General features: G+C 34.3%; 4 protein-coding genes across 17 annotated transcripts in view; 2 read left to right on the plus strand and 2 right to left on the minus strand.

Moving 5' to 3' along the window:
* LOC105835291 (maternal protein pumilio) overlaps window positions 1-3,402 on the minus strand; it is an 80,185-nt gene extending 76,783 nt beyond the window's left edge. For 3 of the 4 annotated variants that reach the window (XM_036286718.1, XM_036286716.1, XM_036286715.1), the window contains exons 1-2: window positions 1,725-1,859; window positions 766-987 (exon numbers count right to left, since the gene is read on the minus strand). In XM_036286718.1, the coding sequence (XP_036142611.1) occupies window positions 766-987; window positions 1,725-1,820 (318 nt within the window). In that variant the 5' untranslated portion in view covers window positions 1,821-1,859. Of the gene's footprint in view, window positions 1-765; window positions 988-1,724; window positions 1,860-3,111 lie in introns of those variants that run through there. The other variant, XM_036286717.1, reaches the window with a different exon arrangement.
* An 811-nt stretch (window positions 3,403-4,213) lies between these two features.
* LOC105838779 (alpha-(1,6)-fucosyltransferase) lies at window positions 4,214-9,445 on the plus strand. 5 transcript variants are annotated; one of them, XM_012684578.3, is made up of 6 exons: window positions 4,214-4,963; window positions 5,451-5,731; window positions 5,872-6,042; window positions 6,127-6,345; window positions 6,442-6,523; window positions 6,603-9,445. In XM_012684578.3, exons 2-6 carry the CDS (start codon window positions 5,496-5,498, stop codon window positions 7,662-7,664), a joined length of 1,770 nt encoding a protein of 589 aa, XP_012540032.1. In that variant the 5' UTR covers window positions 4,214-4,963; window positions 5,451-5,495; the 3' UTR covers window positions 7,665-9,445. The 5 variants fall into 5 exon arrangements, with proteins under 5 accessions (XP_012540032.1, XP_028045791.1, XP_028045790.1 ...); XM_028189990.2 differs by having other exon boundaries at window positions 4,214-4,739; XM_028189989.2 differs by having other exon boundaries at window positions 4,215-4,675.
* Window positions 9,446-9,695: 250 nt separating this feature from the next.
* LOC105838781 (retinoblastoma-like protein 1) lies at window positions 9,696-17,626 on the minus strand. 4 transcript variants are annotated; one of them, XM_028189988.2, is made up of 9 exons: window positions 17,317-17,626; window positions 16,340-16,871; window positions 15,958-16,254; window positions 15,098-15,199; window positions 14,834-14,931; window positions 13,904-14,281; window positions 13,391-13,827; window positions 12,125-13,067; window positions 9,696-12,017 (listed from the first exon to the last, which is right to left on the minus strand). In XM_028189988.2, exons 1-9 carry the CDS (start codon window positions 17,608-17,610, stop codon window positions 11,835-11,837), a joined length of 3,264 nt encoding a protein of 1,087 aa, XP_028045789.1. In that variant the 5' UTR covers window positions 17,611-17,626; the 3' UTR covers window positions 9,696-11,834. The 4 variants fall into 4 exon arrangements, with proteins under 4 accessions (XP_028045789.1, XP_028045788.1, XP_012540035.1 ...); XM_028189987.2 differs by having other exon boundaries at window positions 13,904-14,284; window positions 17,317-17,625; XM_012684581.3 differs by lacking the exon at window positions 15,098-15,199 and having other exon boundaries at window positions 17,317-17,625.
* A 169-nt stretch (window positions 17,627-17,795) lies between these two features.
* Window positions 17,796-27,453, plus strand: LOC105838782 (serine protease inhibitor 28Dc). Of its 4 annotated transcripts, XM_012684582.3 has the most exons (10): window positions 17,798-18,129; window positions 18,559-18,678; window positions 19,751-19,903; window positions 19,973-20,034; window positions 20,242-20,650; window positions 24,016-24,339; window positions 24,490-24,825; window positions 25,110-25,366; window positions 25,455-25,584; window positions 25,801-27,453. In XM_012684582.3, the coding sequence occupies exons 6-10, from the start codon at window positions 24,028-24,030 to the stop codon at window positions 26,983-26,985; spliced, it is 2,220 nt and encodes a 739-aa protein (XP_012540036.1). In that variant the 5' UTR covers window positions 17,798-18,129; window positions 18,559-18,678; window positions 19,751-19,903; window positions 19,973-20,034; window positions 20,242-20,650; window positions 24,016-24,027; the 3' UTR covers window positions 26,986-27,453. The 4 variants fall into 4 exon arrangements, with proteins under 4 accessions (XP_012540037.1, XP_012540036.1, XP_036142618.1 ...); XM_012684583.3 differs by lacking the exon at window positions 20,242-20,650 and having other exon boundaries at window positions 17,796-18,129; XM_036286725.1 differs by having other exon boundaries at window positions 19,751-20,034.
* Window positions 27,454-27,703: the final 250 nt, after the last annotated feature.

Raw genomic sequence — 27,703 nt, forward strand, 5'->3', positions numbered from 1 at the left:
TGCATAGCATTAATTATAACTCGCATTTATCGTAATTATTTATTACATATAAAAAAGTGCAATGTATCTGTATGAATTGCTAATCGAATTATTACTAAATAAGTGTTTTATTGTGTTGACATTTTCTTTAGGTTTTTCTTTACGTATATGTTAAATTATAAACTATATATATATATATATATATATATATATATATATATATATATATATATATAATGCTGAATAGCTAGTGCTATTAACTAAAAATAACCATCTATCAAAATTCTACTATTTGGATTTGATTCCTAGATTTGTCACATTGTATATTAGAATTAAGCTTTAATATTTGTAGATTTGTTTATTTTTTATCAGAATATATTTCTAAATTTAAAATCTTGAATGTATACTTCTAAGTTTCTCAAATTTCACTGAGTTGATTCGAAGGGCAAAATTTTTATTTTGAGAGAAACAAAATTTGTAAAATAAATTTTTGATCCCAAGGTAAAAATAAGTAATTCGATACTGCATTATCTTTTGCAAGACAGAAACCTCTAAACAATAATAATTTTAAGAACAAGTTCTTCCAGAATGGAGATTGGACAAAGCGGTTACATGCACAACTTTAATACAAAACTATGGTAAAACCACAAATATTAATTTAGAGGTTTTGGCCAGAACTATGTTTGTGTGTAATACAACGAAACAGATACGTATTTAGATTTTGAAGCTGTAGCGAAATATGTAGATCAATATATTGTTTAATCAATTACACTTTGTCATACTTACATTATCGACAATAACATCATCAGCTAATGCCCAAGCTCTTGGAGCTTGTTTTGCTTGAAAAGTCGAAGATTGGGTGTTGAATTCTGGTTCTGTAGGTCGTTGAAACACATAACCAACCATAGCATCGTCTTGAGTTCTACTCACTCCCATCTGATGTGTTTGACCAGGTTGAATTCGCATATTATCGCCGCCAGCCATAATTTGCCCACACTGTTCTGTATCCTAATAACAGCAGATATATCAATAATTAGTAACGTTGTGACATAGTTGTACAACACAAATCACTTAAAACTACGATTACACTTTTCCATATAGCTATAAGCAAAATGACGATGTTAACATCAGCGAGTGTCTCAGTAAAAACTTGATTGCACTTTTATTTTTATATACAACCTTTTTTCATTTTTAATATCAAATGTGTAATATTAAAATTTAAATGTGAGTAAAAAGCACATTGAACATCATTATAATTGCCTTTATACATGTATTCTTTTATTTCATTTAGTCAAATTTAATTTATAAAAACATGATTTTTCAACTAAGCTTCTCAGCTTTTCAATCGCTTACAACTTGAAAGTTATTAATAGTTTTAATAAATATACTGAAACAAGTGTAGACAGTTTTTTTCAATTCTGCCTCTAGCATTTTTATCTTGGAGATAATATTAGGCGCATCATTTTTACACAGACACTTTGTACAAGCCACTTGGTACATTTCTCTCGCACGGCGTACAGAAATCAGCATCCCCGCCGACACTTTAACACTCGTGCTGATATTTGCAAACGCTCATACTCTCGGTACGACTATCCGTCGAGGTTATGGCGACTAATCTCGTGCGCCGCAATTGTCGCGATCGACGTGTCCCCCGCGATCGAGGGAGGTCGATCGCGACAAGGCGAGGAGAGAGGAAAAAAATGGGGGAAAAGAAAGAAAAAAGAGAAAAACGAATGCGCGTGTACCGTGGGTATGTGGCCGTTGGCGGAGGTGTGATGCAGCTGCATGGAGGATGCCGGTTCGCCCCCGGCGCCTCCGCTGCTCGCGCCGAGCCACTTCATGTCCTCGTGTTGTCAGGCCGCGCCGCTGTTCCTGGGCACGGCAAATGCGGTACGGCCAAACGTGCTGATGGGGCTGCACCCTCGGCTTCGTGAAGGTTAGCTCCCGCGCGGACAGAGCCGGTGGCGGCTCTGGCGAGATGCCGTGAAGAATGCCGCTCGCTACGGCCGTTGGGCGAACATGTTCCGTAGGCGCACGATTGCGTTAACGGCGGTACATCCTCTTCGGCCGTTTCCAATCGACGACGATGACGGCGAGGAGGGAAACGTCGGCGAAGACAATGACGAAGGCGACGACGACGACAGCGACGAGGAGGCGGCTGCGGTCGAGATCTCTGCCGTTGCGGTCGCGACAGCGGCGACGACAGCGGTGGTAGCTGCGACGATGACGGCAACGATGACCAGCGGCACGCCGATATCAGCCCGCGAGAGGCCAGAGGAACGTATTTACTAAACTGCGAGCGAAAACCAGACAGTTACAGCAATGGCAGCTGCGTGTAGCTCCGGCGCGCTGCTGCCGGATTTTTGACAACACCGTATGTGTGTATGTGTATGTATGTGTATGTATGCACGTGTGTGTGTGTGTGTGTGTGTGTGTGTGTGTGTGTGTGTGTGTGTGTGTGTCCAGTGTGCGCCGGATACGGAGCGAGACAGAGAAAGAGAGAAAGGCGATGGAGAGAGACGGAGAGAGGGAGATGGGACGAGAAAGACAGAGACGGAACACAAAGGAAACCGTCGTGAACGGCGGGCGCGCACGATGACCGCGGGATCGCGCTCGTTCACTCGCTCGTTCGTCCGTGCCTTGGCTGAAGCGAGGACAGACCTGACGCACGCACGAAACTGACCGACCGATCGAGTAACCGACCGACCGACCGACAACACCACGGCGGATATATGCTCGCGAAAAAGCTAAGGAAGGAAGGAAAGATGAAACAAGCGAGAACTGCGTGCGAGAAAGGAGAGAGGGAGGATACGAGAGAAAGGGAGGCAGATCGTGTACGAGAAAAAGACAGGGAAATGGACGGAACAAGCGAGCAAGAAAGAGAGAGATAGAGAAGAGATACACAAAATTCGGAAGATTTGAGGCTTGGTCCCCGATGGGATTCGCGAATCTAGATGAACTTTTACCTCGTTTTCGGTTTTTCGACGCCTCTCGATGACGAGAGAATCGTTTCGCGATTAACCGTCTCTCTCTCTCTCTCTCTTTCTATTTCCTCTGCCTATACCTCCCTCTTTCTCTCTCTCACTTCCTCCCTCCCTCTTCTTTCCTCCTGTCTCGGCGTGTTGCACTCACGTTGTTCTCCGTCTCGCGTTCTCTCCCCTGCCTTCTTCCTCACACGGTCATTTCGTTAAAACTAGGGCTTAAAATACACTATTCACAGGTACTATGTACAGCCACGCGAGCCACAGACACACGACGTGCGTCCACCGGCGTACGCGTGTTTCGCGCGCAAGCTAAGATGCTGCGTGCGCGATTTTCGTAGTGGGAGGGATTCGAGACGGCGGCGCGGAGTAGCGAGAAGGGAAGTGGAAGAAGGACGGATGATTATGTGTCATGCCGTCTCGCTTTAGCCTCGTAATAGCGTGCCCATACCCCGTACCGCGTATACCGCGTCTCGTATGCGATTTATAGTCCTCCCCTCCCGCCCCTTGCTCTCCCAGCCTACCTATCGCCCCCGCCTTCCATAACGAAGGCTCAAATCTTTTTTTTCGCGTTTGGGATTTTCTCGCTTTGGTTTACCTCAATGTAACGTTTTGTTTTCACGCGTCGACATATTGCGTCACGCACGGAGAGATAAATCAAATAAAATCCCGTCGTACTCTGCGCTGCGATTTCCCACCGTGGCCGCGATGAAAATTCAATTTTTATGCTGGAACGCGACAGAGACAGATCACATGGCGCCACCTGTCGTCATGCACGTGCATTCCCCAACGTCTCACCTCAGGATAAAGAAAGGGAGAAAATGGCCGCGTGTGCGCGCGCGAAAATTTTGAACATTGATTTTGTGGCATCGTAAATAATCCATGTACCTATAAGCCGTATCTTTCTAAAACTTTCCTATTATTTTTCAATAAAAATTTAACAATTTTGTGTATGGCTGTTAAGAAAGAAGAGTGGAAGCTACTGAAAGAAATTTTTTCTTTATATTATTGGATGTATATAAAAAAAAATTACAATAAAATTATTTGATAAGTTCAAATATAATTTAACCATACGATATTGTTATAGAGAAGTTCTGATTGTCCAGATAATGCATAGAAATATATAATTGTATATTATATTATATTTATATTGTGTTACAAGGAAGATTATAAAATAAACTATATATTATTTCAAAATTAAATTTGATACTTATTCTTTCTTTTCTTTAAATTATAACTAATTAGATTATTTGTATTTATAAAGCATGGAATCGAAAAAATTTAGAGAGCTTTTCGTCTTCGATTTTCGTGGGCAACACGATGGTATAAATATTATGCGAAGGTTTATTAACACTCTGTATAGCAGTTATTTGCTGGCAAGAGAGAGAGGAATTTCACAGCACGAGCAATTCTGCCTGAATTAATCGGGTTAATTGGAGTTTCGATAGACTCAGAGGAAGCCTTAGCGTTAAAACGCGCGACGGCCAACCACCCTTCCTAACCCAACTTCACGAGCGCAAGAGATGCGCGGAAAGGGAGGGAATCGAGTCAAGAATGGTCAAGAATAAGTAGTGCAGCAGACAAAGACGGGACGCGGGACGTCTCTCTATTCATGAAACGTTTGCGATCACGCAATCATAAGTGACAGACAGATGTTAGATAATCGCTGTGCCGTTCGTCGTAAGTCAGCGAGGCGCGCGACGATCGGCCGACACGTAAGTGCGAAAAAAGTTGGACCGGATCATACAGCGACGTGGAGGAGGCCGGAGGTCAAAACCGGTAATTGACATCGCGCTCGCGAACTCGAATGACTCCGGTAGGCGTGCACGCGCGCGCGCTCGCGACGACGAGGCCGAGCGTGTCGGACGCGATCGGCGTGAGATCGTCCCTTTCCTGTACCCTGCGCCATCGAAGATCGTACTTGTCTGGATCGTCTCGGTGCCCTCAGTGATTCTCCTAATTATTCCTTCCGATTCGGGAGCACACCCGATTCCACAGCAACGGTAACGTTACGGAATCTGCCTCGACGAAGTCGTGTGTTCACCGATTTGTTATACCACCGCATTCGCGTTATTCGCATGCGTACCTGTCACGCCGGGCGACACGAGGAGATCGAAAGACTGTGCAAAGGTTGAAGCAATCACGAAACGGTCACACGTAAAGTGATGTAACGGAAGTGATTAACGCTGTTCCGTTCCGTTGACTCGTTTGCGTTTCGAGATACGAGCTCGCGTTTACTCCCCGATTTTTACGTCGCAATTGAGATTCCTAAAACGTCAAAAGGATCGTTTCTCTATACTGTTACACTGGATGACGCTTGTACAATCATTCATTATTGCGGAATTCGTGATTCGTGATTGATTTTATCTGCATATGTCATTCAAAACTGGAGTTTCTTAGAGTAAATCGCGAATAAGAAATTTAAAACACAAGCAAGAACATCTCCCTTTCTCGTTCGCACAAGTCTGATATGATTTATTGTATTTGCAGATTTCGTAATGTGACACATCATAAACAGGCAGCAATTTGTTCAAAATGGCAACTATTTGTTCTGGACGACCTGGTTGGTTAGGAAAGCTTGGAATAGCATTGCTAGTTACATGGTTTTTAGTCTTGATTATAACTATTGTTCATATATTTAAGTCCAACTCATTGTCAAGCCGCGATGCTGACACTGCCAACAAAGAAAACACCCAACGCCTAGCACAAATGGTCAATGACTTTGAAATTCTAAAGAAACAGAATGATGCACTGAAGAACTTTATATTAGGGTATGTTTGCATGTAACACTTTGGATTTATACATAAAAATAAAAAAATAATAATAAAAAAATTTAGCAACACTGAAAATACAAAATTTGAAACATAGAGCACAGTGATCTTTTCATTGTATAGGCTAACATAATTTCCAGAGAAGGGAAATCTATACAAGGGGACCATTTAGGCTCCATACAGGACAAACTCGAGAAAGCATCGATCTATTATGACCTAATAGATCATCAAGATGGCTCAAAACACGGTGTTCCCTCCTTAGAATATGAGGAACTGCGGCGACGATTAAGGAACGATATTCAGGAGATGTGGTAAATATAATAATGACTGATCAAAATTGAAAGAAATGTATAACATGTTACATGAAAGATTACGTGCTTAGTTTTATACTACAGGTATTATGTTAGCGCTGAGTTGAATAAATTCAAGAAGCATATTGATGAGTTTACATATGATCAAAGAGAGAAGGAGATACAGGATGTGTTAAGAAATGCAGGGGAGCACAAAAAGTCACTTATAATAAATATAGACAAATTAAAGAAGGCAGACGGTTATGATGAATGGCGGGAAAAAGAGGCGAAAGATTTATCTGATCTTGTGCAGAAAAGATTTAGGTAATGCAGCTTGCTATATATATTGAAATATTTATTATTGAAATTAAGTTCTATTTTAATCTTATTATTATAATCTATTTTACATTTATTTTGAAGGTATCTACAAAATCCTCCTGATTGTAATAAAGCAAAGAAGCTGATATGTAGCTTAAATAAAGGTTGCGGCTTTGGTTGTCAGGTGAGAAAAATAGATGTTGATATATAATTATATGAAAGTTAAATAATCAGATAAAATAAGTATTCTCGTTTCTTTGCAGATTCATCATATCACATACTGCTTTTTAGTAGCTTATGGTACAGAAAGAACATTGATAATGAAATCCAAAGGGTGGAGATATCACAAGGATGGCTGGGAATCTGTTTTTAAACCCCTCAGTGACAATTGTTTATCTACAACTGGTAGTTCGCATTCTAATTGGCCTGGAGATCCCTCTAAACAAGTGATATCTCTGCCAATTGTAGACAACGTGTATCCTAAGCCGAGGTTCCAACCGCCCAGCGTGCCTGCGGATTTAGCACCGAGATTAGAAAAGATTCACGGTCATCCTTTAGTTTGGTGGGTAGGACAAGTATTAAAATACTTAATGCGACCTCAGGATCACGTGAAGAGAACGTTGGAAAAGGCGAAAGAGAGACTCGGTTTTAAGAAACCTATCGTCGGTATTCATGTGCGTAGAACCGACAAAGTAGGTACCGAGGCAGCTTATCATGATGTAGATGAATACATGACTAAAGTGGAGCAATACTTTGATGAACTTGATCCAAAACCGGACGTGAGGAGAGTCTTTTTAGCCAGTGACGATCCAAAAGTGATAATAACAGCCAGGAAACGTTATCCGAATTACGAGATAATAGGCGATCCAGAAATCGCTGAAACAGCATCTGTAGCAAAACGATACTCAGATACCTCATTGCAAGGAATAATTATCGATATTCATCTTCTGTCGGAATGTGATTATTTGGTGTGCACGTTTAGTTCTCAAGTATGTCGCGTCGCGTACGAATTAATGCAAACTTTTTACGCTGATGCATATGACAGATTTACATCTCTCGACGATATATATTATTACGGGGGACAAAATCCACATCCTCACGTAGCAATTTTGGATCACAAACCAAGGAAAAGCGGGGAATTAGAGTTAAAGACTGGAGATTTGATTGACGTCTTCGGTAATCATTGGGATGGTTACTCCAAGGGTTATAACACCAGAACTAGCATGACAGGATTATTCCCCAGTTTTAAAGTAAAAAATCCTGTTGATGCTGTAGACTTCCCCAAATATTCAAATATTCCTTTACTGGAAAATAAAGACAATTAAATCAGAATGGCCGAACAAAGTCTAACAAAATGGAGTTTTGAATAAATCGTTATGTCTTTGAAATTTTTAAGATAATAGCAGAGATGACATGACACAATGTATATATTTTGCTACTTGTAAATTACAATTTTTAATGCTTGTAAATTGTCACAAATGTCCATGACTTCTCAAATAAGAAATTCTATCTTATATAATTATCAACAAAGTCAACGGTAATAATTCAAAAGTCGCCAGTAATGGTTCGCAATAAATGAGACGGTTCAGTTTCACGGTTACTGCTCACCAGTACAGACGTACATTGTTATTTTTATTGTGCTCTTTGTATTAATATCTCTGTACATTAACATTCTTTTATATTATTATTTGACACTATTGTTTTAATGTATCAACACTTATAATCATGATTCTCTGACATGAATCATAAATTTATATTTGATGGTACGTTTACTTGAGAAGGGTCCAAAGCAGGGGCCGAAACGTCATAATCTCCATAGTTTCAATTAATTCTGCTAGTTGTGTCGTCTTGGAAAATCGTTTCATTTATATAATTATATTTAATTTAAGAAAAATTACAAGTATGTTTATTAAATAGCGTAATAGAGACACCATTTTCCAAACGACATTAGTTTTCTTCGTAACATTTTTTTATACGTAAAACTATGGTATGAGTTGATACTATATGTAGATAATCTTTAAGGATAAGGTGATAATTTGCAAATATGTAGAAAAAATAGTATTTATATAATATTTTAATATATTTTCATTGAAGTTACGAAATGTGATTGTTAATTTAATCAAAGAGATTTAATTAAAAGATATTGATCATACTAAATTATTATATTTGAAAATATAATGAGAATCGAAATGTATAATTTCGATCTTAATATTCTATCGGCAAACCAAATTTGTTTTGTATGTACATAATATAGATGAAATAGACTGAAAAAAACTACTGCGCGTATTAAAATATCGTTTGTGCCAATATATCGCGAAAAATTATTTACAAGCTGAAATTTAATGTCTCTGAAAAATACGTAAAAGCATAAAAGTTTCTTATTTATTGCGCGCTCCATTATACTTTGTAAATAAAGTCATGAAATTATTTCGCTAGTGAACTCGTATTATTGTTCATGGTCGCAATAGTAACAATCATATAATATAGGATGTTCCATCAAGTCTATATATTTTCATAAAATATGATAATTTCAAGTTTTTTTATGACATGGTTATGTATATATATATATATATATAAAGTATAAAATATATTTTTAAATTAGGAAAAATCATTTTATAGAATCCTTAAACTTTATTTCTCTAATACAATGCACTTTACTGTGAATATGACTTCATATATATACACACAATTTTTACAAATTATATATAAAATATATAAAAATTGCGAAAATAATTTAATAAAATATTTGTATTTTATGTACACACACACACAATTAAGAAATTTGACGGTACTGTGTCTACTTTGACAACTAGACTTTTGGGACATTCTATGTATTTCATATACATATACCATTTACAGTTTTAAAGCTTAATGCGTGATTTATATGTAAAATGTTTACATATAACATTTTGCATATATATGAATGTATATGTATAAGGTATTCCCGTCTGTATGACATCGAGCTAGGCTTGGGGCCTATTTTCAATATAGGACAACATTTCTTGTATGCATATTGTATAATATATTTTATACGCAAACCGCAAATGAGAATTGTTATTATAAAATTTGAATTTGATTTTGACTAATAAATATTTAATTCATGAAATATATGTATATATACTTTAATGTTAAGGAATTTAAAAAATGGGTTATTTTATATTAAAAATACTCTTTAAAAATTTATATGCACATATGGCTCCCTGAAATATTTATGATAAATTTTAATTATAGCAATAATATCGTGACTTGTAAAACGTTTTTATTATATTGCCAATTCATTTATGTATTACAATATTTTATATATTTACATAAAAGATGATTAATATAATAATTGCAATTCAATGTAAGCCGATAACTTTTTACATTATTTATTTATAAAAAGAATTATACATTAAGAATCGCTTTTAATCGTGCATGCAAATTATATAAAGAGAAGCTAATTTCATATTATTCTTATTTAAAAAAACTTAAGTTATAATACAAGTTGATTTCAATAAAAGCAAGTAATAAAAAATTGTTAGATAAAGCAGCGTTTTCGTATATAATTCCGCTATAATCTATTAAAAAATTAATCGAAGAGACTCAATATGCTGTTCTAACAAATGAATATAAGCAATAGTCATCTCGTACACAATGCAAACATTAATATTTAATTATTAAAGTATCAGTATTTTCTTTCTCTCTCTTAATTCGCGATTAATATTCATTTATATTAAGCTCGAGTTATATAAAGTCCTTGTAATACAATAAATACAATAATTATCTTTAATTTTTATTTTATATTTTCATTTTATACATTGTTCGATAATAAATGTCAAATTAATGAGATCATTGTGAATTTAGAAATATTTACATCTACTTTTTTTGAGTTTTTTAACTCTCGATAAACTAAATTTTAAAAGATACAAATAACTTACATCTCGAGATAAAAAGCATGCTCATATTAATAATTACAATTTTATCTTTAATTTATTTAGATTAATGGTCATTTAGAAAACGTTAATTTACGTAATGGAAATTATTTTATATTTTCAATATTTGCTGTGGATACTCGTGCTTCTGTCATAAACTCAAGTTTATTGTCAAAATAATTATTTAATCAAGCGATTGAGACCTTTTTTTTACTTTTGTATATACTTTGATCGCGGAAACAATGTAATAATCAAGTCATAATATACGCATTTGAAATAGTCAGAACAATTTCCAGTGTGGAAGTTACATATACTTCAAATACTTCACAAATATTGACTAAGCTTACTTTTAACGTAACGCAAATAATGAACTGATCAGAAACATGTTATTTATATAATATCAATTATTTATTTCACTTATATTTTACAAATTCAAAATGTGTGTACACAGAATAGTCTAACACAACTAGATAATATTTTAACAATAGATTCTATAGATAAAAAATTAAAAAAGCTAATATTTTAATATAGAGATATTAAGATATTTCTTAATTTCAAAAAAGATTTTTCTTGAAACAAAGGATTTTCAGTTGGGTTCAGTTTCAGAAATATGTATAAATAACAAAATATTACTCTGCTTGACTTTATTTGAACAAAATTTTTATTAAATATTTATTTACGCGATAGCCGATGTTAAAAAATAAATATAATAAATGATCCGTTGTAATTATTAAATATTTACAGTACATTTTTGTTCAAGAATTTCAAATACTTCTGTCCAAGAATCTATCATTAAAATATCTTTCATTGGCAGACCACTTCATATATTGTAGTGTAAATTACAATTTATTATCATGATAATACTATCATGTTTTTTTTGAAAATTCCTATTTAATTAATAATTTCCTATTTAAATCTACATGTTTTGTAGTATGAAAATGATTAATCTGTAATCGTAAATTCTAATATTTTTAGTGATTTTATAGAATCCCTGGCTAATAGTTCTACAAAATCGCCGGTAATTTTATCACAAAACTAGTTATCACTATGATAGATGGATTTATATGCATTCTTATCATATAATTTTGCATAACAATCATGATCAAAAAATAATATACATATTTTAAAAAATCATTTGTTTTTAATTGATTCTAAAATTTTTATGTTAACATTAATGTAATGCACAAAGTGTAATATGCGTGTATTGTGATTATAATCCACGTTACACATTTTTGCATTTTATATTATAACCGGCTTGAAAGACAGTGAATTATAAATTAAAAAAGTCTACTCTGATAAAAGTCAACAAAGAATACTGGAAATTGAATTCTGACTTTACACTAAATAAAACTACACAAATAACATTATAGAATCCTTATATAATGTGAACATTTTATTGGGCTCTTCCAATTTGCTAGAATGACTATACTTGAGAAACAAATGTTTCACATTTAAGCTAAGCAGACAAATGATTAGCTTTCTATAGGTTTCTTCACGCTTTTTACAAATCAATTCATATGTAAATAAGTAGATTGAACACGTCTTTATCGTCTTTGTAAACTACGATGAACGTTATCATTCCATTTATTGATTTTGCGTTCGTCGTTCTCCAATAATATTTTCTAATTTCCGTGCAACAAAAGTTGTAGCTTTTTTAGAAGGTGCACCTTCTGTCATTTCTACATCCGTGTCATCGGAAAGTAATCGCTTTCCTACACTCTTTTTTGCGTCCACAGATATCATCATCTTATTGATAGCCTCTAAATCCTGAAAAATGTACCAATGATGTAAATACGTAGAAATAATTTTTCAGAAGTCCAAAGAATTAAAAAGTAATTATAAAAATCATATTTAACTCAAAAAATCTATTTTACCTTGGCAGGACTACGACTGAAACAATAAGTTAATTGTGGCGCCGGTGACGCACTAATAGCCTTTGGATCTAGAGTGCGTGTCATAATACTACTAGTGACACGTCTTACTGGAGAATTAGCAGGCGCTTTTCCTTTTGGTAAAGGACTCAGCGAGAGATTCGTAACACTGCCGCGAGTAGATCCAAATTTGTTCGCAAAATCCTTGACTTGTGGAACATACATTGTGTTGTAGAATTTGATCAAATCGCCGCGTATCTCCCCATTAAAGTTTTGACACGTCCCAGCCATATTTGTTGGTGTAGGTGGAGTTATATTTTCTCCTAACATATTATTGTCTTCCGATCTTTCATTACCACTCGTTCCTGGATCTTCATCATTAGGAACTTTTTCGATAAGTACTGATCTATATATATGAGATTCAGCCTGTGGCTGTAGTCGATAGCATCGCATGATTTCGGTGAACGAATTTTTCTCCATCCTAACCAATTTACATATTACATAAATTGCACACATTAAGATTTGATCGAGATGTCGGTCCTTCATCAATTTAGTACGTTCCTTGATGGAGTATTCAAAGATCGTCCAGATCTTTTTCTTATCAGTATCTGATATTTCTAATGAATTGCACAACTCCTGCATGCGTACGCATGCAAGATTGTAGAACTTTCGGAAGAACAGCGCGACCGAACCTGTTCTCTTCGGTTTTGCCGCGTCTCTGTTCGTCGCTTGTGTGGGATTATTTAATGCTTGTGTCGTACCCGATGCTCTAGAAACACCAGTTTGATCAGGTACCAAGAGTATCCTTTGACCATTATCCAATAACATTCTATTAGAAGATAACACACTCTGTCCAACACGAAGAACACTTTGACCAGTGATCCTAGTGTCGGTAGAGAATAATCGCTTCTTTGCTGCACCAGATGCTGCGATTGGAGACTGAAATCTAAATCATATGATTTAATATATAACCTTTCATAAAGAAATATTTAAGTAAAAAATACACGAGATTTTATACACAATTCCAATAATTATATTGCAGATTGTGATTTAAAGGAAACTTTAGAACCATATTATTATCTTTTGAAATTATCATTATGTAAATTACAATTGTACAATTGTATTTGTGCATTTACAATTTCCCTTTCCAATAAATATTATTAAAACAAGTTTTGCATTTTTTTTTAAGTAAAGCATTTTTTTAGTAAAACTTTATTTCCAGAAGAATTTAATAGGTTTTTGTAAAATTTGTTCTTTGATAAAATATACCTCTCTGAAGCAGATGAAATCGGGCTTTGTGGAACGTCATGAGTACGATCCCGATCTAAAGCAATACGTCTTAATACAGGTTGACCAGGCGCATTCGGATCGGCAGTTTCCAAAGTACCAGGTAAGGAAACTTCCTCACAGCTCGGCACACCATCTGGCAAAGATTCGATGGTTTGCCATAAAGGACTATCGCTTTGCCAGGCCAGGGACTCTAGAATCTTCTCCTCTATATGATTCAAATGCTTGACCACGTCCCGTGACAGTTGATCCTCAGCTCTTACTATAATTTCTATGACTTTATAGAAATAGTAAGCGTCTAGATTCAAAGCTTTCAGTATCCATGGAAATATTTTGTCATTGCTTTTATATGAATATATAACGATTTCAAGACAACAGGCATAAAGGGATTGTATAAAGATTTCATTCAAAAGAAGATTCTGTAAACAAATAATAATTAAGATACAAATATATATGCTTCAATAAATATTTTAAATACAATTATCATAAACTTACAGTTATGTCGTCATTCGGCTTTTTGCGTTTCTCGTCGTTTAAAATCATTTCTAGAAGCTTGTAAAATAAGGTTTGTCCCATAAGAAGACGCTTCTTTGCAAAATCAGATGCCGAACCATTGTTTGCATTACTATTATAGTTTGCGCAAAATTGTTCGCCAATTTGTTTAACTTTTGCCTCTAGTGAGGATTTGACATCTTGAGAACAGTTGTTCAGCATCTGCAATAAACTTTCACTTGGAGCGGATTGTCCGGCTATTAAAGCTTGTAACTTGATGACACTTTGAGTTGCTGTAGTTACTGGTGTTATATTAGACATATCCTTTGATCGGAGATATTTACGTCCAGTCAATGGTGTGGGAGGTGCCAAATATTGTATCTGCTATGAAAAATGTTATGCAGGTATTATGCACAAGAGAATATACTAAGCTTACTCTTATTCCAATAAAATAAATATATTAATCTTTCTACAACACCAAATAAATACCAGTTGAAAGGAAAACAGTAAAAGTCTGTATTCTGTGAGAATGGAAAAAATTGTGTACAGTACATTTTAAAAATGTCATAAAATAAGATTTGACTGAAGAAAGTAGATAATGATGGAAAAGAAAAATAAAATATATGGAATGATTATTAATATATTACAGTTATAGAAAGAAAAAAAAAATAAGTAGAAGAGGAAGGAGGAAGGAAGACAGAAATAAGAACAAGGATGTAAAATAAGAAAAATAGATTAATAGTAAAAAAGATGTGTTTAGGATAAAATAAATAAAAGGTGAAATGCTGTATGCGCAAAAAATTTTGAGTTAGATTAACTAGTCAAATAATTGTAAGGAATAAATAAATAACAGTGATTAGAAAAAATTAAGACCAAGTTCTTTCATAAACAAAAATAAATAATTTATTCTATAATAATCTTCCTAAAACTTACCCCAGCATGTTGTTCTTTCTTTATTTGCAATCGTTCGTGAAAATCTTCAATGTTCATTATTTGCGTAGGAGAACCAATATTTTCATTAGCATCATGGCCTGAAACAAAAATCACATATTCATGTCAAATTTATACTTGTAATAAAAAAAGAATAAATAAATAACCTAATTTTGTTTAAAAAATGTGCGATTAGTAAACGAAACAAATTAGTTCAGTCAATCATTTACAAGACAGAAGCATTCACACAAGATATTACAAACCCACCTTTTAAGATGTCATGTTTATTAAACTGGACATGCTTGGCATCGTTTTGGTCTAATATATTTGAATTTGATATACCACTCAAATTTAATCTTCTCCATTCCGCTATAAAGCAGTCACGACATAGCAAATATAGATTTGTTAGCTTGTGTCTGCGATGCTGAAAATCTTTGAGATCTTGGACAGGCAAAGACAAAGGAAAATGTAACCAATTACATTTAAACAATTTAGCCAGTTAACAATGATTAAATTCTCTCTCTATCCGAGATCTCTAGTCAAATGATTTCGAGCATCCTAAACACAAGGCTTAAGAAAAAAAAAAAAGAATAAAATAAACTTAGCAAATTAAATAAGTTGCTAGGAGTGTATCTTCTTTTTTAGCTTTTCATTTTTCAATTAGAAACAATCTTCAAGTACAGATAGCTTCACTGTGTGAATTGTACATCATGTAAAATGTATACATTGTGTAAAATAATAAAGGCTGTATCCTAAAATTTACTACCAACACTAAAAATCTGTAGTTTACATTACTATTAATACTATTAATTTTCAGTACTGATAGTGAATTTTGGAACATGGCTAAAGTGCAAGGTCTAGTATTTAAAAAAAAAAAAAATTAATGTGCTACATTATCTGTTACGTTTACATTTAAATTCAATCTAATTGAAGTCACTATCATTAATTGTACAGGATATACATTTTTATTTAGCAACTCATGTGGATACTTATTACAGAAGCAAATAAGCTAGCAGAAAGCATGCAAGATAATGTAAGCTTATAACAATACATGTATTTTGTTTCTTTCATAAGCAATAATACTATACATAGATAAATATGCTCTCAATTACAAACAATAATTTTACCTAAGAAAATTCTTTCATCAAAATCTCCGACACTTAGCATACGCTGTTCATAAGACTTGTTCATAGCCTTGTTGTTACTATCAAAATTTAATGCCTCTAGCATGCCAGAGAAATTTGATTGATCACCACGTAAAGTTTTTTCATTAAATAGCTTGTTTATGTAATTCCTCACACAGTACTCCTTTATGGCTTTAGCCTCAACGGCGATTGCATCATGACGCTCGCATAGCAGGTTAACAATACAATTTGCTGTTTGAGGTGGGATATAATTGTCATCGTTGAAATTTGCTGGTAAACCTATAAATCAGAAAATATTAGATAAGATTCTTCTCATCAATCAAACAATTGTTACATGTGATCCACATTATAAATAATTACTCACCAGGAAAATTAGGATTCAGCAAATCTTTTCTATTAGCTAATAAAGCATTGTTATAGATAAGATCGCAGCAAACTAGCAAGAGATGGTAAGAATTAACAAGGTCATCTGAGATATCATGAATTGCACCCTTTATACATATGAACAACGTCCAACAGAATTCAAAGACCCTGCTAGGCGTACAGGGAACTGCTTTATGCCTTCTTGATCTAGGTGGCTTAGACGTATCCTCTCGTGGATCTTTGAAAATATCAGAGAATATAGGCTGATATTTCTTAAATATGACCATGGAAACAGAAAAATTTGCCTCTAGCTTCTCTATCCTAGCCCGAAAGTCTTGTGGCATATTTGCCATATCTGCCCATGACTTGCTCTTTGTAAAGAATTGTATCAATGGGAGATTACACAGTTGCAAGAGACGAGTCAGCGATACACAGTTGCCTTCCACATTAGTGCCTGGTTTTCCTACCGTGGGTATGGAAAACTTTCTACAGGCCACATACACTGCACAGCCTATCCAATGTAATTGATCACCCTGCAAATATACATTAGAAATCCCTTTTGCATTAGAAGAGAAAGCATCTCTCACACAGACAATAATAGTAAAGAATCACAGAATAAAATAAAGAGGAAATATCATTTATTAAGACAGAGATCTATAAGTAAATGAACTAAGATTTTGAAGTACTAAGGTAACATCAATCTCTGCAATCAAAAATACATGTAGATATTGTAAAAATAAAATCTATTAACGAGTAATTTTCGTAGCTCTTCCGAGATAAACATGTCAAACGGCCCAGTCGCGCTTTAAATAAGCCTTCGCATGGTGAAAAGAAATCATCTGAACGTCGCTTGCTTTGTTTCGGGGAGATCGACGATTCGGGGATGAGCATATCGCATCGAGCCGTCGTTCTCGACGTCTCATGCGACGCAATGTTTTCAGCGTTGGGGTGGCCGCGCTATCGCAAGTAAAAAACTACCTCGAGGGTGTAGTTTTGTCGAATAGTCTCGTAGGATTTCCAGGCCTCGGACGCGGCTGCCGCATCCATATTCAGCTTCTGGCAGAGATCCTGGTGTCGGCCGTACATCGAGTCCTCAGCGTCGTCTGACTGCCCCATCTTTTCGCGCCGTAGTCCAGCCAGATAAAGAGATCGGACGAGATAAACCGCGGGGAAAACACTCCTACACCGCCACAAAAACTCTTCGTTACGCTCGTAACGGGGTTGTCGCGGGGGCTTGGCGGGAAACGACACGAGCGCCGACATATTTGCCATGTTGGCGGGAAACGTAACGCAGCAGTGGCATCACCAGTGCGCACGCTCGCGGCATGGGACTTTCGATTGGACCTCGCCCTCCGGTTGGCGACGAGAGAATAATTTGAGGAGGGTGTTGGCCAGGTTGTCGGTCTCTCGTTTCCCGCCGCATTTCCGCGACGACGCGAGCTCCGGTTTCGCGGTTTCCTTCCAGTATCTCTTCCTGTTTTTCTTCATGTGCGAATGTGACGATCAAGATACGCGGTATACGTGACTGATTGTGAGACCTCCCATCCTTTTTTTACCGCATGCGTTGACACTTGCGTGCTAGAACCCAAAATATGCGCGCGAACGAAAAGATCAGTTCCCGGGTAACGTGGGATCTCCGATAAAGTTTCTCTCCTTTTGTTTCAGATAATTCTCCGTCTATTTCTCTCTTTGGCTCAGGAATCTCAGGATTCTCCCCTCGCATCGCTCTCTTGCTATCCCTGTTAGTCACGTAACCACGCAGCTACGTTAGAACGAAAAAAGCGAAGGACCGTACGTTCGACAACATTCTCATTCTGCGCATGTGTCATTAAAATGAAACCGCGATTTGAGAAGATTTTAAAATTGAGAGATTATATTCGACACATTTAAAAAGCTTTTCATATTTAAAAAGTCTTATAAGTTAGATTTGGTTTCCAATTCCTTTTCTTTACAGATTAATATATATCTTAATATTTGTTTATTGTTAAAATTATTACTATAATCAATATATTAATATATGTTTATTATATACATTATAGAACTATTATAAAACTGCTATAATTATGATATTTATTAATTTTTATTAATTAATATCAATTATTTTTTTATACTGAAAAGCTCTTTAATAATAAAATTTCTTTCCTTTTTGAGCATATTTTTACTTTTTACTTTTGTTTGTTTCTAATGACACAAATTTCAATAAATTATTTTTGAACATAGGATCAACAAGGAGCTCTCAGAAGAATTTTTGTTTTCCTGGAAGATTTGACCACTGTGATCTACTAAGAATCAATTGAGAGGTTTTCATAAGAAATGTTTAATTTCTTTAAACTCACGCAGGTCAGTTTTATGAAATACAGCAATTTTATGTAAAATTTTTTATTACATCACAGTTAAATTATTACATAATTTAAAATATACACTTATACAAATACTAAACTTGGCAAAGAAATTTCTTCTTATAATTTTTTTAATGTAGAGAAATAAACAAGAAACATTAGAAATGTTACATTTGAAAAAGAGATAGCTGTTAACAATTTTTTGAAAAAATGTCTTTTTTCTTGCATTTTCCTTTATCTTTATATAAAATTTACTTTTCAATTTAAATTTAATATTAAAAATACATAAATTTTTACATTAATAAGTAAACTAGTACTTTACATGTTAATAAATAATTTTTTTAAATTAGTTGCAAGATTCAATAAAGCTTGCTTTATCTCTTCTTTATGCGCATTATAAAACAAGAATATATTATTTTTAGTGTGTTTTGTTTCAAATTCATGTGATTGTTCCCAACAAAAGAGAGCCTTCTTTCACGATTTACAATGATGTTAATCATAACGGAAATAAGAACAATAAGCTCGCTGATGCAGAACTTCAAACACTTGTCGTGTCGGGAATTACGTTTTGACGTACAACGTAACGCACCATGCGACACACATTTAATCAGCGAGGCGTGATGTGCACAAAATAAATAATCCAAAAGTGACTCATAAAGCGATGTGTTGGCTTTAATAAGAATAAGAAGTCATAAATTTTATCTCGAATTAGAAGGAAAGGGCAGGGAAAGAGAGAGCAAAGTCATATAACAAATTTTTTGTTATATGACTTTGTTATATGACCCTATGTATTTTATTTTGTAATGTGTATATTTTTTTAATTTTTAAATGCATATGAAAGTAGCGTAATATGCAAATACACGTATACAGTAATTGATAAGCGACATTACGCGATAACTTTTAGTTTTTTTAGCAATTGCGACTTTCTGATCTGTTAATCGACACGCTCGAAATTTATTTCTTTAATCTCTCGTTACTCGTCTCTGCGCAAATTTAGTTGCTGGGAGTATCTTGCGATATTTCATATTTCACGTTATCGCCGCTACGATATTGCAATCTAACATCATTTGCAGGAAAACTGGTTTCTCATAAAGCACACGCAATCTCCCGATGATAAATGATTCCTACCTCTGATGCCCCCATTGCATCTTTACCAGGGTGCCTGCATATATTCAAAGTAGATCGAGCATTATGCGGAACGAGCTATCGAACCACTCAACAGCCAAGTATGATTTCTAATATTATTCTCTGAAAAATATTTTTTTATCGTTCAATCGCTCCTCCTTCTGTTCCAGCACATTATCAAGCAGGTGCGTCGAGCACTGTGCAAAACACGCTTCGGCGTAAAGGATGAGTGGTGAGTCAATATCAGTGTCTGCATTTAACTATGCGTGATACGTACATGTTGCTCTTATACAAGGCCTGCAATATCAGCAGGAGTAATAGAGTAAGGAGTAAGAGTAACAATTGATCAATTAAAAACCGGGAGTAAACGAAATGGGCAAATCTCATTTCATATTTCTTACTTCTTACTCCTACTCCATTACTCCTGTTGACATTGTAGACCTTGCATCTCTCCCCGCTAACGTCTCACCGCGGTCATTCTCGTTGCCGTCGTCGTCATTGTCGTCGTTGTCGTCGCATCATCGGCGGTCCGGGCACCGATAAAAGAGATCGGCAAACCAATGCCCCGTTAGTATCCGCGTGTTCCCCGCGGCGAGTGGGGCACGGTAATACGTCTGAAGAGCTCTGCTTTCGAAGGAAAACCAGCTTCCAAACGTAACGACACGTTGGTGTCTGCACGGCAAATTCGCGTTCGTCAAGTAAACATCGGAATCGCGCGATTCTACAAGGTGATTAAGTGAGATTGAACTTGACCTATATCACGAGGACGCCGAAGTGCGTCGAAGCGGTAAATTGATCGAAACGATCGCACTAAGGACTCTACGAGTACTCGTTGCACTTTCTCTCAGGTTGGTGTTAATTATCACTTATTCGAATTTTAATTGCCTTAAAAAGAGTTCTCTTGCAAACAAATATCGTAAATGAATCATTCTTTACTTTGTTTTTTAACTGCTATAATATAAAAACGGAACATTAAATGATATTTTATCATTATTATTTATATATGAAGAAATAAGGATGTTATAAAGTAATGTTCTCTCTAAAATATTTTTTAACTGTTAATGTAAAAGTAACGCAATAAAGTATTTTTGTAAATTGTAATAATTATGTTTTTTTTTAAGAACTGATTTTTTGGAGTAGTACTTTTTCCAAGCAAATTGATTCAATTATCATTCTTTGTCAATTATTATCAATTAGCAATCAAAAAGTACATTATTTGCGGAGATTTCGTAATTATTAAGATAATTATTGTGTTTGCCATCACTGCATTTTTTATGCCATTATATAATTATTAGTAATTACATTAACATTGACACAATTATAAGTGTTTTATTCGATAATGAAATATACAGTATTACTTCATGCAATATATTATCTAATGTGTCACACAAATCAGGGAAGATACGAAAAAGTAATACATGATAGCTATTCATGATTTTACTTTCACATATGACCTTCGGGATAAAATCAAATCTTGTCTAGAAGCAGTTTTTGGCAAATAAGTGGGCGTTTTCTTTTTAAATAAAACTGATAATTTTTTAAGATAATAAATATAAAGCAATTAAATAAAATAAATATGTCATATTTAATCAGAGAATTAGTTTTAAAATGCTAATATTTATTTACTTAATAGCTTAATTAGAATAATTCTTTAAAATAAATAATTATTTCCATAATAATAAGAAATTTGAATATTTTGATGAAAAATAGCCGATGTAAAATAATTGACTAAAATTTAATTTGTAAAGTAAATGCATTTTTTATTTTTAAGATAAGCAATGTAATTTTGAAGCAATCAATTCAATTTTCACATATTTAGTATTAAAATAAATTTAATTTACATTAGTAACATTTTTTCTTGCTTAATTTTATTAATTATTTAATTCAAATTGGAAACTTTTTAGTACAATATAAAATTAATAAATAAATTTATGAATAGAATTGATTGATATATAATTAGGAAGAGAAATTCTCAAAAGCACAGATTCAGTGAATTAAATGTCATTTGGCAATGTAACTTGGTATAATAAAAATATATATAGATATTAACGCCATCGATAGATAAGCATGAAAAAACTGGCTCAATCGATCGTAATTGAGAAAATAACTTATGTTGTTTAACTTTGAAGTGGGAATTCCAGCTATCAGAAGCGTCACTGTTAGATGTAAATGAAATGCGTCAGCATTGTACCCAATAGAAAATGTATCGTGGGACATCACATAGAAATTGATATTTCTTATCTTTTATAATACATTTTCAAACCTATCTTTTTCTTTTCCAGATTTTTTGCCACATTTTCAAGTAAAATTGAATGAAAAATCTGAATTCTATTTGAAATTATAAAGACTTTGTTTTGTATATTGATATCCCGGGAAAAAATGTTTCATATAAAAACATATAAATATATATAAAATATGTTCATATATGTTTTTATATGAAACATTTTTTTCCCAGGATATGCTTGACTTACAAGTTTTTTAATTGTTTATGACATAAAACTTATTTTAGCATGATAGATATTGTTGTTGAAGTAAAGTCGTTTTCGAACCGATGAATAAAGTAAATATTCAAAGAAAAGACAGTGATTTTGTGACTCAAACAGAATATTTTGAAACTGATTATTCGAATTTTAGGCACGTATAGTATTTATCAGAGTAAGTAAAAAAGTGGTAGTAGTATAAATATGAGTTTGAAAATCATTTATTTTTTGTTGAGAAATCTTTAGAAGACAGACTTTCGAAGAAGTAGTATGAAAGGATATTGAAATGTCCTTTATATGCAGCTAAACCCTAATCTATGAAACGTGTTCGCCACTCCCTTGGGAATTTCCAAACAGCATTATACATGATGTTTCGTATCTCTTTTAGGTGACAGTCGAGTATTGTTCGATGCTCAAAGACACTTATTCTTAGTATACCTACGTCTTCAAGAATTATCTGTGTGTTAATATAATAGAAGTATTGTAAATTGAATAATGGTTGACATTGATTCATTATAGATTCTATACACAGAAGCACTTTGGTTAAATAAAATATTAAAGAAACATGGTACGCTATAGAATATTTGTAACTTGTAAAAAGATAAATTTAAATATGCAAGTGCTTAAAAGAAATGCAAATAAATTTAAATACTTTATTGTTTTAAATTAATTGGCATTAGTTTTGTGTATAAACAATATTTTTTAAATTATTTTTTATTATACATGTTTTTTATTTATATATACTATTTATCTGTTATAAAACAAAACAGTTATTGATTTCGAAATATAATATGTGTATCTGACTTCAAAGAAATAATTAAAAATTGTATTTGAAAATATTATTAATCAAAAAGTTCTGAAATAAAATTAGTATTGTTATTATTTAACTGGTCTAAATATTAACAATAAATTAAATTAAAAATAAATAATAAATTAACAAAGATTCGCATATTAGTCTGAGTGTCACGCATCTATAGTGCGAATTTTTATTTTGTGAATATTTCCTGTAGATATTTCTATCAAATTATTTCCTGACTGTTTATCTCATTAGTACTATCTATCTTCATAATTAGCCAGATGCTCTTTTTACAATCAATTATGACATTCCAAATCAATGTTATGTCGCTTGAAAACAAGTGTTTTATACATAACAATGCAGAATTTTTGTGCAAAAATTATTAATCGTATAAATGTATCATTTCTCGGTGATATATTGATATCGATAGTGTGAAACATGGAATATATTGTTATCGCACCTGCAAGTAAAATTGTATATTTCTTGGAATGACGTTTGCTACTCATTTACGTATACGACGAGCAATTATGTGAAGCATATACCATTAGACACTATTATTATGTTTACGAGATTTCACCGTTTGTAATGAATGCGGAACCTGCATTCATGGTCACGAACAAGTATCTGTAATTCCGCAATCGCTTTTTTGAGAAATGAATGTCTACTCGTCATAAATATGTGACCCCTATTAATATAATAGTTTATATAATACGAGCTAGATCATTTCAATATATTGGAACACCTAAACAAGAAGGAAAAAAAATTATAGGAAAATGTTAATAGAAACACACACATTTATTTTCTGGTGTGTGTGTGTGTGTGTGTGTGTCTGTGTACACGTAAAAAAATGGAGTAAAATTAAAAATAAAAAATTAATAAAAATAAAAATATTTTTTTAATTAAAAAATTAATATAACAAATATCTTTTTTTTTTCAGATACTCGAAAATATGGCACGAGCGTGGTTGCTATTTAGCATTATGACGTTAGGCAGTGGTCAGCTAATCTACCCAGATCAAATCGAAAACATGACAGATGATCAGGGTCGTTTCTCGGTATCGCTACCTGTTAATTATAACGCTCCTACCTTGCAAACAATCAGCAACAATCAGCCCGTTCAAATCGATCAACAATTCAATCAAAGACCTGCACCTCAATTCAGCCCTGTGAAACCAGCAGAAGGGCAACTTTATTCTTCGACTCGCGTACCTTTGTACTCATCAACGAGTCCGGCAACCAGTCCGGAAACTTGGAGCAATCATGTAAATCATTATTCTGTTTTTACGCGTCATTGATTATTCAATCTCTTGTGCATTCTTTAGAAGATTTTATCTAAAGTCTTATTTTTTTTTTAATATTAATCTAGGAAACATATATCCGTTCTTGTACGTTATTGAAACCATTAATTTCAGGTGACCAATATTATATCCAGGGGAATCACAAAGTTTGCTTTGGATTTGGATAAAGCGATTGTCAAAACTTCAGGCACATCAGTGTCTAATTATCGTGAGAACGTGATCTTTTCTCCGCTCAGCGTATCCGTTGCCTTGTCTCTAGTCCTATTGGGTTCCGCCGGCAAAACCTTCGACGAGGTCGCTCGGATACTCGGCTTAGAGTCTGGTGTCGATATATCTCAACACTCAGAGATCGTTCATCAGATGTTCGGTCAACTTTTGGCCGTTATGAATTATAGGATTGAGGGTAGCAACGCGCCGCGCGTGAATTCCGCCAGTGGCATCTTCGTCCAGGTAAGTTTCAATTTTGATTACGTTATATGTATATGTTATATGCTAATTAGCATTTAACGCAACAAAATATTGATAATTGAAATATATCAAATCCGTTATTAAAATCTAATGACGAAGGTTAACGAAAGAATACATTAAAGTATTAACAATCTTTAAATTATGTATTGAAAATTGTGGATACTGATTGTGAATATTGAACTACATAAATAGATATAAAATTTTTTAAATATCTATTTAAAATAAAAATTTTCTTTGAATAAACCTAATGGATTTTTAATTTCTAGCAAGGATATCCAATTCGACCCGAATTTCGGGTGATCAGCGAAAATTCGTATCAGAGCGAAGTGATAAATTTAGATTTTCGGACAAAAGGCAGAGAAGCGCGGAACACAATAAACGCTTGGGTGAAGCAACAAACAATGGACAAAATTGACACTATACTGAACGAAGCGCCGGATCCGTTGACTACTGTAATTCTTTTATCGGCACTCTACTTTAAGGGAGAATGGAATCAGCATTTTTTGGGAGCTATGACAAAGAGGTATGTGATTTTGCCATTTATTTTGACTGACAAAAAGAAATAAATTCCATTTTTATTTTCTTAATAATTATGATAATTTTTGTTGTAGGAAACCATTTTTTATCGAACCAAATAATACAGTTGAGGTAGATATGATGTATAACGGCGGTAACTTTCCTTTCTACGAGGATAAATCGCTAGGCGTTAAAATATTGGCTTTGCCTTATAAGGGTTTAGAGGTAAACATATTATAAAAGTGTATTAATTAAATCGTCGCTCTTTAATTTAATAATGAGATAAAATTTCAATATTTCTCAAAATCTTACAAATAATAAATTCCTGAACTATTTTCTTTAATATTTTTTTTAATATTATTTGTGCAATAGTTAAATTTAAATACTTTATGAAATTCTTCTTTTAATAATTCAAGAATTTTTCTTTATTCCAATTTCCAGATGTCTATGTATGTACTTTTGCCAAAAGCTGAAGGAGCTGCCGCATTAAAGAACTTCCAGGACCAACTGACGCCCGAGACTATTGAGGATCTAATAAACAACATGAAGAACGAGACTTGCATTGTTGCTTTGCCTCGTATGAAACTCTCGAGCACATTGAATTTGAACGAGGCGCTTAATAGTCTTGGCTTGTACTCATTATTCGATCCGAAAACTGCAGATTTAAGTCTTTTATCGAACGGATATGGTCAAGCGCCGCTAGCATCGTTTGCGCCAATTCCACAACCAGTTCCTACGTCAATACCGCAAGCACAAGCTGGGCCGATCCCGCAACCAATTCCTACGTCGATATCGCAAGCACAGGCTGGTCCGGTGCCGCAACCATTTCCTACATCGATACCGCAAGCACAAGCTGCTAAGCCGATTCCACAATTAATTCCTACATCGATTCCACAAGCATCGGCGCAGGTACCACGACAAATTTCTCCAGAGCAATTACCCACCACCAAGTTCGACGAGGTTTTGATTTTCTCGCGTACTGGGGAACACAATAATCAGGGCGTAATCAACGGCGCAAGAAAGAATTATTTCACGTACGACGATAAGGTACACGGCGTCAGTGTAGAGCAATGGGACACGGGTTTCAATATCCGTAAGGTCGGTAGAGTACGTCGCGACACTCAGAACGGAAGACGACGTAACGAGTCATCGCGTATAGCGTACATCACGGAGAACGACGACCTTGAGAAAGTCGAACCAAAAGTTGGCGATGAGATCACAAAACACGTGAGCTTGGAGGAGAATAAGTATCGCTTCCAAAATCCCGAGAAACATACGAAGAGCAGAAGGAGAAGACAGAGCCGACCAGTGGATCAGAATTTCTTGAGATTTTTGCAGACTCAAAATTTCCCCTTTTACGGTTTGGATAATCTGCGAAACAGCGCGAATCTCGTCAATCCGGGCCTGTATGCTAACGAGGTGCTGCACAAAGTGGAGATGGACGTGACAGAGAAGGGGACCGAGGCAGCGGCGACAACCGCGGTGCTTTTGCGTCGAGATGGCAATCAAAAGAAACTGATTGCCAATCGGCCTTTCATGTTTTTCATCAGACACGATCCCACGAAGCTCATCCTCTTCTGGGGAACAGTAAACATGCCGACTCCAAGCTACGCCATTGTCAGATGAAATGCGCTGTGAATATTTCTCGTAGATATACCGAAGTTCTTTTTCCTCGCATAATTCCTACTTATTTGTAATATATTTATATATTCGTTTCTTGATTCGAACAAATACAATTGTTTTTTTATGCTTTTTTATGTATACAATATTTTGCACTACTGTAACGATTATCGCGACAAGAATAAGCATTACGTCATTGCCACATCCTCGTTTCATTATCTATTTTTTTATTTTACATTTATAACGCGTGTGCCTAAGCTTATTATCGCGTAATATGCTTACACTGTAAGTTAAGATAATGTTACAATCGTACTCTTTAAGAATAAATAAATACAATGTTGCATTTTAATAACATAACAACGATTGAATCAATTTAGGAAATAAATAAGTTAATAAGTGTGATAACTTAAAATTTACAGAATTACGAATAAATTTCTGATTATGCAATTATGATGATGCTTTGATAATTTAATAGAATCGATAGTACTGTGTGTAAGTTTCAAACTTTATCTAGTACGCGAACTTCGTTTTCGAATCGTACATTCAGCTTGCTTCTAATAATGAAAATAATGTTCCTTTAATTTTTTTAGAATAAATATATGTACAAATACGAAATCGATACTGTTTATTTTTTATGACTCACAGTTATATTAATTTATATGTTAATGTAGTGTTTTTACAATATATAGCATTAGATTTCACATTTTTCATAACGGATCATCAA

This window comes from Monomorium pharaonis, chromosome 5 (assembly GCF_013373865.1).
Source record: "Monomorium pharaonis isolate MP-MQ-018 chromosome 5, ASM1337386v2, whole genome shotgun sequence".
Classification (NCBI taxonomy): Eukaryota; Metazoa; Arthropoda; class Insecta; order Hymenoptera; family Formicidae; genus Monomorium; species Monomorium pharaonis.